Source organism: Convolutriloba macropyga, unplaced genomic scaffold, assembly GCF_964194025.1.
Source record: "Convolutriloba macropyga unplaced genomic scaffold, txConMacr16.3 SCAFFOLD_2462, whole genome shotgun sequence".
In the NCBI taxonomy this organism is placed as follows: domain Eukaryota; kingdom Metazoa; phylum Xenacoelomorpha; order Acoela; family Convolutidae; genus Convolutriloba; species Convolutriloba macropyga.
Genome location: NW_027450472.1, coordinates 1,229 through 13,453, shown reverse-complemented (window position 1 = coordinate 13,453; position 12,225 = coordinate 1,229). Strand labels below are relative to the sequence as shown.

Below are 12,225 nucleotides of genomic sequence, written 5' to 3'. Positions count from 1 at the left end.
TGATATTTCCGCATCCGTGAATCCATAAAATTGAGGTCGGTTGCGCTTGAGGCCTTTTGTTTGATCGTCCTGTGCGGGGGGTATGTGTGTTGATTGTGGGACTTGTGAAGCAGGTACAGGTGGAGCCGGTACGATCGAAATCAATGGTTGATCTGGAGCTGGCACATCTTCGTGAAAGTCATCAGAGATAACATTATGACGTCTTTTGAGCTGCGGTTTTGTCGGTTTTCGTACCATCAGCGCACGAGATACGTTTGAGTTTATGGACGACACTACCGATGTAGTATCCCGTTGACGGTGTCTGATTTTTATCTCGCCCCTCTTTTGTTTCTTAAGATCATTGCTGTGTTTTGCGATTTTAAATTCCGTTGTTTTCTCGTATGGAGCAGGGCGTCGTTGAGCATATACCCGCAAATTGGTGGATCTTTCGGCTTTTGTCCCAAATTTTGCGAGATCACTATCCCGAACCTTTACTGGGGATCTGCCAGGCTCGTTGATGATCGTTGTCGTTGGTGACGACTTTGTAACAAAAGATCCAGGCTTAGGTACTTCGTACAGACCTGCCAACTGTCTTTTTGCTCGTTTTTTGTTTGGGAGTTTTCGTGCCAGCTTGACTTTAAGGGACTGTTCCGTTCTCGGTATAGGATCAGTAATTTGCGGGTGTGTAATGAAGCGAGACTCTTTGTTTTCCGATTCCCGGTAGAGCTGACCTGCATCTAAAGAGGCCCGACACATCTTTGGTTCAATTGCGATATCGCTTCTGTTAGCACTGATCCACCCAGCTTCGTCCAGCAAGTCCTCTGCAGAAACCGTTTCAGCATCTAAATAGTGATTAACCATTTTTTCATAAGTTAGATTTAAACTTGATGGAAGTGTGCTAATATTCCTTAAAGGAGTTTTTGCGGGACGGCCGAAATGGTCTTCAAAAGGTGTTTTCTTTGTTGTTTTCTGTTTAGTTAGTCGTAAATCAGAGACTATTTGTTTAATCGCTTTAGATGTTGAAAACGCGTCTTTATTTTCAGCTTTCATGCAGGATAAACGTCTTTTAATTGTTTGGATCATTCGCTCCACCAATCCAATAGCTCTATGATCACCGACCGGAGCGTCGAGAATGTTGATATTATTTTCGTTACAGTAGTTTGTAATTTGTTTACCTGCAAGACAAGTTGCTTGGTCTAAACGTATTGTTCGCGGGATTCCATGAGTATATGCATAATCACGAAGAAATTTTACTACATTTACCCCATTAGCGTTGTCGAATATTCTAACTGTCGGATATTTGGAATAACGGTCAATACATGTTAAGAAATAAATATCTTTATCTTTATCATTAATTATCGGACCCCCAAAATCAATCTGTATTTCTTCGTTTAGTTCTTGAAAAGCTTTGTGTGGGTGCCATTTGGACTTTGGTATGATAGGTTTTAAATTCTTACCAATATCTGTACATGGGACGCAATCGGATGTTTTTGCTAAAATTTCCCTATGCATATAGGGCCACCATGCGTATTGGGAGAAAAAGATCATCCCCCAACTACCAGGGTGCGTCATGTGGACGGATTCGAGCACCGCCTCCTTAATAGAATTCGGGATAGCCACGCGTTGATCAACACACAGACACCCAGATTTTACATGTAGATCCTTCCAGAAGGAGTGGATGTACGTGCTCACTTCTTTGCAACGGGCCTCATCATCCTGTAAGACGCAGTCGCGGATCTCTTCCAACACCGCGTCCTTACTAGTGAGGACCGCCAGGAAAGATTTAGTGAAGAGCTGGTTGAGGTTATTTTCAAGTATCTCCTCCCGGGATAGCTCGATGTCGTATTCCTCGGAAAATGATGATGCTTGGGCGTTACTGGGTCCGGCTCTTGTAGATGAGATGGGGGTAGATTGAGTACGGAATGTCACTCTCGGGGTTTGTGGTGAAATGGGTTGAGTACTTTGCGATGCCTCTTTTGCTGACATTTTGATGTGGAGTATTTGCTGTGTAGAATTAGCTATTAAATGGCAATTAGAATTTTGCGACTGGATTCGCGATGCGAGTGTAGTGTCAGATTTGAGCAAGTGATTTGCGTGGCAATTAAAGCGAGAAATGAATTTTCGATTGTAATTATTTGCTTGAGCTCGAGTAGTGAATGAGGTATTTGAGGCATTTGAATGATGCGTGCTACATTTAGCAGGTTTGCAAGAGTGGACGCGCGTCTTGTGTACTTGTGATTTGTATTTATTGTTTATGTGCCGCTTATGGAAAGGAATTTTATTTGAGTGACTAAATAAAGATGTAATTGCGTCGCAAATACGGGAAAATGTTGCTACCATAAATTCCTCATCATATTGAGTGACGCTTTTTGCTTTTTCATTTGGTTGGCGTGAAATATAATCAACTAAACCCATTCTAGTGCCAGGAATATGTTCGATATTAAAATCGAAAGGTAACAGACGATCGATCCATCGGGTTAATCTGCTATTATAGGATTTATTTGAACGATGAGATTTTAAAACTGAAAGAAGTGCTCTGTGATCCGTCAATACAGTAAAATTCTTCCCAAAAAGATAGTATTTAAAATATTCAATAGCCCAAACCACACCAATTAATTCCAGTTCATTTATACTATAACGTTCCTCATTGCTATTAAGGAATCGGGACGCAAAAGCTACGGTTTTCCACCCTTCACAATCCAATTGCTCAAGTCCGGCGCCTAAACCTTGACGGGATGCGTCGCATTTGAATCGCGTTTCCAGTGTCGGGTTAAAATGAGTGTTTTCTGTAGCATTCGCAATAACGGTTTTTATGTGCTCGAAATGTGTTTGATGATTTTCATTCCAACTAAATTTTTCGTTTTTGTTTAATAATGGCCGAAGAGGATGACATTTTTTTGCAAGATTAGGAATAAACTTACTTAGGTGATGGACACTACCCAAAAATGATCGTAATTGTTTCAGTGTTTTTGGAGCTTTGATTTCCGCAATTGCTGCTGTTTTAGATTCTATAGGTTTGACACCGCTTTGTGAAAATGTGAAACCAAGCCAATTTATCTGATGTTTAGCTAAGTGACATTTGCTTAAGTTAATTCGGAGATTATCAGCCTCAAGTTTTCTCAAACAATCGTAACGTATTTGAGGTGCGATTCCTTATTACCTTTGCTAACTACAATTATGTCGTCAAGAAAACAATATGTAATAGACAAACCAACTAATGTGTAATCCATCGCCTTACGAAACTCCGCTGGCATATATGTAAGGCCATAAAATCCCGTTTTAAAACGATACGTACCTGTTGCGTCACCACAAAAGTAATTGAAATTACAATGACGTGCGGTATCTGGATGCAAGTTTCGTTGACTATATGCGTACTTTAAGTCGATCGTTGAAAAATAAACGTTTTCGCCCTGATTAGAATCGTTAATGTGCTGTGAAATTGAATCGATAAGACTGTCTATGTTTGGCATTTGGTATTTATTTTTATGTATTGATTTGTTTAAAATTTTTGAATTGAGAGCTAACTTTACAGATTTGTCCTTCTTGACTGTAATTACGATAGGGGAAATAAAATTTTTATGAGAACATTCTTGTAACTTTTCAATATGTCCTTGTTGAGAGAGTTTTTTCAATTCGTCTGATACTTTGTCCAACAGATTTATAGGAACGCGACGGCCTTTTTGGTGTAATGGAGTGTAATTTTTATGGAATTTTGAACGAACAATATGTGTTTTGGACTTACCGATTCTGGAGTTTAAATCAGGAAAATCAGTTGCAATTTGTGTCTTGATTGGACAGTATTCTTGTTCTACCTGATTGATTGTCGTTTGATTATCTGACTGTTGAATTGAGAGTCCAAGTACAGAAAACAAATCTCTACTTAACAGTGGGCGGTGGCCATCCGTCACGACTTGAATTTCTATTGGATTCGCGTACCAATTGTTACTTTGAATTGGAGTTTGAAGAGTGCCTAGCGTATGAATAGGTTCGTTGGAGAAAGTTTTCAATTGTTTAGGATTCGCCTCGCGTTTCCACTTTGAATTTGGGTCTTGGGAAACAATTGAAGTTGCCAATGATTCATTTACTATTGTGCAAACGCTGCCCGAATCCACCAAAACATTTGTTGCTGTATTTGCGATCGTTACGGGGAGATCGATTGCCTCCACTGCAGTTGTGAATTCCGTCGAAGATACTGTAGCCACGCAATTATCTTCATCCGATGAATAATTCGATTCCAAATCAGGATCAAAATCAATCGAAATTTGATTAACGTATTCCGCTTGGTCGTCTTTTTTGACATTATTAACCCGTGGCCTGGGTTTTGGGTACGAATTGGGGTTTTTTGGTTTCCGACAGACTTTTGCGAAATGATTATTAATACCGCAATTATTGCATTTTTTTGCTCTAGCGGGACATCTATTGCGATGCTCAGAAGTCCAGTTCATTCCGCAGAAATGACAAGTTGTGGGTTTTTTCCGTTCCGTAGTGTTCATGGTAGAAAAAGGAGTAGCATTTGCGATGCGCATCCGCTGCACTTGATTGACGGTTGAATTGAGTTCATTTTTATTTGCATTCATTTTGAGCAGGTTGAGAGTACCCATTTCGATATTAATTGCTATTGCCAAAGCTTTGTCAGGTTCTACCGTTTATTTTAGGAGCTCTTTTTGGATATCTTCATTTTGCATATTTGCGATAAAAACATCTCTAATGATCGTATCCCCTTTTTCTCCTAGATCGCAGTTTTCCGAAAGTTCCTTGAGATGACCGTAAAATTTCGCAATTGGCTCTCCTTTTGCTGTTTTCGTGTAAGAAAGAGATATCGATCGAAAGTGATGTTGTGAATTCGGATGAAAGTTGTATTCAAGACATCCCAAAGATTTCTTGTTGAAATTTCATCCAGAACAACAGTCGAGTTTTTTGAATTGAATATTCTCCGCCCTTCTGTTCCCAGACTCAAGTACATCAATGACGATGCTTTTCGATCGCAGAGTTTCCACGGTTTGTCTCCGCATAATATGCCTACCGTTATAATGCGTTGACAATTATTTTTCCATGCTGTTTTTGCCTGTTCATTACGAGTGCGTCGATCGCGCTCCGATTGTGCTGTCGGATTTTCAACTGCGTCCTCATAGGCGGGTTCAAGAGGTAGAATTACGTTTTCGGGGGGATCAGCTAATAGTAGTTCCACTTCAATTCCTTCACGAGCAAGGATTGCAAGCTTGAGCTGTGTCCTCCAATGTTCCCATCGCAGTGGAGGCTCAAGAGTTGCCTTTTCCCAAAAAGGCTGTATTCCGAGTGGAGATTTGCCACTGTCCTTTAATGCTGACTGCGCCATGTTATACGTTAGTTTAAAAGATAGAAGTGTAATAGTGTGGTGAATACACTATCCCAAAAATATATTCGAATCGCGAAGCGAATACGGAATTTAGTGAGCGTAGCTAAAATTACTTAGTGGAATTGCGGAGCAAATCCAAGCTAGACTTTGACAAGCGTAAAGTAGAAGCGTTTACTGAGCAACTTGAATTCAGATTGATAAACGAGATTATGATTACTTATAATAAAATATTATGAACAAAGTATGAAATAATTTAGTAGACTAGCGGGAATATATTTATACGTGAATAATAAAAAGTCATAACCTTAGTCATGATATATTTATGATTTCTATATAATAGGGAGGATAGATTGATAATTAAGTACACATACAAATTTCGATACATATAGGTAATCATATGTATCACACAACCCCTGGTGGGACCAGTAAATATTGAAAATCAATTACAGACCCCACTTGTGGAGGGAGGAACTATATACTCAAATGGGTTTTTTTCTTCAGACAAATTTGGCCGATCGTTAAATTCATCGTAGAGAAATGTGAGTAATCTCATTAAACAGCTCGTACAGTGTAGAATTCGAAATTAAAAATTTTGATGTGAATTTCCTTTCGTATCTCAGTTTTCGTTATTTTGAGGAATTTTTCATTTTTTTAAGGTTTTACTAATTTTCTTCGAATCCTCTGGCATAAACTGGTTGACTAAATATGCAATAGGTTTCGTAATGAGCGTTAAGTGAACCTATCTAATGCTTTGAGGGGACAGCTAATGTCTGTTAAGGTTTTGAAAATAAATTTTCGAAAGTTTTCTTCAATATTAACCAATCATAAACTTATTATTTTGAACAGATTTTTAAATCAGTCTCAATAATGACAAGATCCCATTCCTTCCTAATGCAACCAAAATTAGCCTTGTTTGCGGCCTTTTCTTCCAACTATTGGTTATATGACTTCAATACCACAAGATTTCAAATTAAATTTTTTTTCGACATTTCGTATTATTGGTTCGTGTTGAAATCTTATCACGTTATACTAATATTGATATTCAGCGAACACGTACAGTGGATCATAGAGAAAATTTTCAGAGAAAAACTTTTGGTTTAATTGGCTGCGACACTTCCTTCTCGCACGTTCCTACAGAATTTTTGGTTTTTGCCTGTATTTGTTGTTGCTTTCATAGTCATAAGACCTATTGTGATGTCTTATCGATTATCTATGCAGGAAAAACATCTTTGTCCCCGCAAAGAGCCATAACTGAGCGTTTTCATTGATTGACCTCCATTGATGGCTATTGAATTTAATGACCGTTAAGACTTTAAAAATATGTTTTTGAATAAATTTTTTTGAGCATTAATCAATCTTAAATTTATTTTAGTGACTGTAAGTCAATTGCAGTAATAGAAGACCCACTTTTGTTTTTACACCAACAAGAAGGTGTCTAGTTGGCGGTTTGATCTTCTAACATTGGTTATATGACTTCAATGCCACAAGATTTAATTTTTTAAAAAATTTTTGGACATTTCGTATTGTCGGTCTTTTTTGAAATCCTATCTTGTTATCTTAATATTTATGGCTCCTATTGGCTTAGAAAAAATTTAATGGATCAAAACCAAGGTTTTAAGAGCAAAACTTATGGTTTAAATGGCTTCGAAACTTTCTTCTCGCAATTTCCTATAGGATTTTTTTGGTTTTTGCCTGTATTTGTTCTTTTTTCTTAGTCATAAGACATATTGTGATTTATTATAATGTACTTATGCTTGGTGCTCAAATTGTGCCATAACTGAGCGTATTTATTGACTTGCATTGAAAAATATTGAATTTAGTGACTGTTAAGTCTTTAACAAAATTTTTTTGAAAAAATTTCTTTGAACATTAATAAATCTTAAACATATTTTCGTGATCTGTAAGTCATTCTCAGTAATGACAGAACCCCTTTCTTTTCTAATTCAACAAAAATTTAATATAGTTAACGGTTTTACCTTCTTATTATTGATTTTTTTTTGTCTTCGATGAAAGAGTTTTAGTAATTTTTTTTAATTTTGGATATTTTTTCGTAGTTTTGGTTCCTTTTGAAATCTTATTTTATTTTCCTAATTTTGATCGTTTCTATTGGATGATTGAAAGACTACAATAGATCGCAAAAAAGTTCTCAGAGAAATGCTTATGGTTTGAATGGCTTCGACACTTGCTTCTCGCACTTTTCTACTTAATTTTTGGATTTTGCTTGTATTTGTTGTTGTTTTCATAGTCAATGACATGTCATGTTGTAATGTCCTATTGACAACTTATGAATAACAAAAATCCTTGTCGTCACATCGATTTTCTTGTCGGTATAATTTAGCGTATTTAATGGCCTCCGTTTGAAGCTATTGAATTTCATGACGTTGATACTACTGGTTTTCTCAAAAATTTCGTGGTTTTAATGTATATTTCATTGCCATACGACTTATTGTGATGAGTTATGGATAAACTATGACTGAATGATATCACTGTTTTACCATCGAGTTAGAACTTAGAATGTATATTGAATTCCCTTGAAAGCTTTTGAATTTAATGGCTTTGATACTAGGGGTTTTATTCTCGAAAAAATCGTGGTTTTGATATATTTGGTTATATTTGTTGTTTTTCAAATCATTTTGGAATAACAAAAACAATCCTATTTCTATTAAAAAATTAATTGAAAATAGAAAAATTTTTACTAAACTTTTCATTCACTTTTGGCTGTGACACTTTTCTCGCTTAATTTTTTTGAATTTATTGTTTTTGCATTTTTTTAATCTTGAGGTAGCCGTAAAATGCTGACCGGTTTCTTAAACCTGTATTTGACAATTAAATAAATGAAGTTACCCGAAGCAATCTATCTATAGTGAATAGTCTTAAGGCTTATGATATCATTCTTTTTCAGCAATTTTTCAAATTTTTCAGTTTTTGTTGTCCTTTTCGTCAACTTGCAACTTATTCTCGTCCTTGAGAAATCCCATCCGATTCCTTGAGTTTCAAAAACTAACATGTCTACTGATATGACGTTGTAACTGATTTTTTGTTTGGTGGACAATATGCTTTTTCAAAAAAGTTTTTTGTGTGATGTATTTGTGTTTATTTTTCTCTTCTTTCAGCACATTCACTAATTACATATCCCAATGATTTTCAAATGTGGCCCAAATGATCTTTTTTGTTCTTTCAGTATAATTTTAGCTGAAATAAAAACTGAAAAAAAGTAAATAACGTTTGGACAATAGCTAATGATTTAATGGCTTCAAAAATTTGTGTTTTTGTACATTGTTCGTAATTTTTTGAGATTTTCTGCGTGTTTAGTCCGTTTTTTTTTGGCTTGGTCTAGCCAAAAACAGGTTCCATTGGTTTCATAATGACTCTTTAATAAGTTTATCAAATAGTATTTTGTTATAAGCTAACGATTTTTTAGACTTTTGGAATTATTGGGTTTAAAAAATGTTGATTGATTTTTGATTTGAACCTCATTTTTTCTCTTTGTCGACTTGTTACCTAGTCTCATTAAGGAAGACATCCATCTGCTGTATAGTTAGGAAAAACTAACTTGGTGTAGTTAAGGTTTTATCTGATTGCATTTTGAAATTGTTACTAGGTGCTTTTAAATTTAGATATTGGGTTTCTGCCGTGAAATTTTTGTTTTTGCTTATTTGATTTTTTGTTCTTTTTTCTTGTAGTCTTTTTAATGCCAGATCTTGTGAGCGCTGTAATGACGCCTGCCATTATGTATTTCAATTAGTAGTTTGGTTGTGAAACGATTTTTTAAACTCAAACATCTATTTTTGTTATCTCTTCATTTGGTTGACACTTAAGTCGGAACAAAATGTAGATGAGCTCGGGTGGGACCATAATGTGCGAACTCACATTAACGAGCCTCATTGTTTGGTTCCAAATCACGCACCTAACAGACGACAAGAACCTAAACGGCTGTTTCAGCGGAAACTACATATTCATGCCCAAGACTTCCATTGAGTTCCTCAGACTAGACCTGGAATTATTAAAAGACTGTCCTCAGCCGATTTAGAGCACGTAACGACTGTCTTTGTCAGATTTTTTTGTAAAAAAATTTTGTCTGGACTCTGTGTGACGTTGACCCAAAATGCGTTTGAAAATACTTTTACTCGACCCATGAAACGAATTCGGCTAAACTAATGAAAAGAATTAGCCTCAACTTTAACTAGGGTCATCCAGAGTGTTATTTAATTCAATATCCCCATGAATGGAATTAATATGTCTTTTCATAATTCCAGGTCTAGACTTGGGTTGCATCTTTCATTGTATTGCATTTGCATCGCGCAGTTCGAATGCCAAAATTATATAACTTAAGCACTACTGCCTTTATGGTGGCTGCACAGGACTATGACCAATCTCGGAGTTCGAAATTGTCATAAAATAAACAATAACAATCGCATTATACCCTATCAGTTTTGACAGATGTTTTAAACCATTTTTTGGAAATTCCAATGTGGCAGAAAATGAAAGCAAGAACAGAACATAACCGACTAACGTCGGGCGAATTGCTCTCAAACGAGCGGCGAGCTGTTGACTTCGTCAATAGTTAGCCACAGTTTAGTGAGGCTACCTTTAACTTGATTCGACTCTGCAACTTTCAGTTTTCGAGCCCTGATAGTAAATAAATCAAATAGAAAAAAAATCTGAGATTTTAAAAATCTGCAAAAAATTGCTTCACTGGCTCATAAAGATCAATAAAATTGAAATATGATAATATTTTTCTGATAATTTGAAAAAATCAAATTTTATTTTTCGAAATTGTCATAAAATAAACAATAACAATCGCATTATACCCTATCAGTTTTGACAGATGTTTTAAACCGTTTTTTTGGAAATTCCAATGTGGCAGAAAATGAAAGCAAAAAAAAAAACATAACCGACTAACGTCGGGCGAATTGCTCTCAAACGAGCGGCGAGCTGTTGACTTCGTCAATAGTTAGCCACAGTTTAGTGAGGCTACCTTTTACTTGATTCGACTCTGCAACTTTCAGTTTTCGAGCCCTGATAGTAAATAAATCAAATAGAAAAAAAAACTGAGATTTTAAAAATCTGCAAAAAATTGCTTCACTGGCTCATAAAGATTAATAAAATTGAAATATGATAATATTTTTCTGATAATTTGAAAAAATCAAATTTTATCAAAAAATTGCTAATTGCAAAATTTTTTTTAAAAATTGCTCAATATTTTTTTAAAATTGCTCAAGTTCGTGATAATAAAATCTTGAAAAACAATCCATTACATCATGAAACTATGCAATAATCTATTATCAAACCCTAGAGGCGGTTTTGTGGCAGGCGAAAACTGAAAAATGACAAAAAAAGTTCCAAAAAACTTAAAAAAATTGCAAGTTTTATTTTAAAAAAATGCTAAAATTTGTAATAAAAAGATAAAACTAATCCATGGCCGAAAAAAATTGCAGTAACTTATTATCAAGTCTCAACGGAAGTTTTCTGACCCTTGAGCCTGAAAAAACCTGAATAATGACAAAAAACTTCAAAAAGAAGTGAAAAAAGTTTTGTCAGAAAAAATGCGAAAATTCGCGATGTTAAAATCTTGAAAAACATCCCATCACATCTAGAAACTATTCTGTAAACTACCTATTGTCAAACCCTAGACGAGGTTCCTTGGCTCTTTATGTTGGAGAAACATAAAAAACGACAAAAATTTCAAAAAACTCGAAAAAAAATTCTGAAGGTTATTAAAAATTTGCGTGTTTTAGCGAGCGGTTGTTCGTCAGGGGCTGATGGGGGGTGCAACAGTTGGGTGGAGGGAGGGGCAACAGAGTGGTGGGGGCATTAGTGGGGGGTCCATAGTGGGGGTGTCGTCAACCTCTAAGAAACGCCCTTCATACCATAAAAATAAGTCTCCAAAACAGTTTGAGCTGAAACAGAGCTGAAAGGCTCTAAGATTAATTAATGCCCAGTGGGCGCTACCTTTTTATCCCATTTTTGGGGGACAAAAAGTCAAATGGATTAGACAAAAAATCGATCAAGCGGAAAATGGCATCAAAAGAGACCGACAGGACTAATATGATTGCTATGAACTTCGTTTGAGAGCAATTAAACAATGGGTTTTTAGAATAATCAATCATTTTCGTTAGTTATAGAATTATAGTTCCATTAAAATTATATTGCCACTCGAATGTTTATTTAGCGAAATCCAAATGTTTTCCTGGTCATAGGAAAATTTTGTTAAAGCAAAAATGCCTACCTAGTATAACTGGGAAACGTAAATACGGCTTTATACGTCAAATTATCAAGGTTCGCACGCTTTCTAGGGAACTTGCCCTAACTTGCAATTTCAAGTGCAGAGTTCACAGGTGCCATCAAGCGGTTCTAATAGTAATTCAATTCGGTCGGGCACCTCGTCCGAGAACTGTATATCTTACTTAACGCTTCAAAAATTCGACCAAATCAAATTTAGGTTTAAAGTCAGTGCCATATGCTTTACCAACTTGGCATATTGTCATTCGGCTCTCCCATCACATGAGCCATGAGAGCAATTTCACCCGCAGAACAGGTGATGCCAGTGAGGAAACAGATGAGCCCAGGCAGACCTGAGATGATGTAGAGATGGAAAAGTCCCACAATGAAACAAACTCCCTCGTAGTGTGTGTCTGCCAAATCAGAAGCTATAGTTGATCCCATATAGTTCTAAAAGTAACAGGAAAAATACTGATTTACTCATCAAAGATATTTCGTTGACGAAGAACAGGCCCCGGAACCATAGTCCAGCAGACAGACCAAACAAAAACAACGTAAGATTTTCTCGATATGTTCAATTTTTAAAAGTGAGAAAAGGTAGACATGTCAGTTTGAAACGAAAAAAAAATCGTCGTTTCTAACCATACGAAAATTTGATTATTCTTTTCCAGACTATCATTTATTCGCAA

General features: G+C 36.0%; 1 protein-coding gene across 1 annotated transcript in view; it reads right to left on the bottom strand.

Annotated features, from left to right (window-relative positions):
• The window catches only part of LOC142355926 (adenylate cyclase type 9-like), a gene marked incomplete at both ends in the record, with an annotated part of 30,691 nt that extends 18,705 nt beyond the window's left edge, over window positions 1–11,986 (bottom strand). The window contains one exon of the mRNA XM_075407938.1: window positions 11,788–11,986. Within this exon, the coding sequence (XP_075264053.1) occupies window positions 11,788–11,986 (199 nt within the window). The remainder of the gene's footprint in view (window positions 1–11,787) is intronic.
• Window positions 11,987–12,225: the final 239 nt, after the last annotated feature.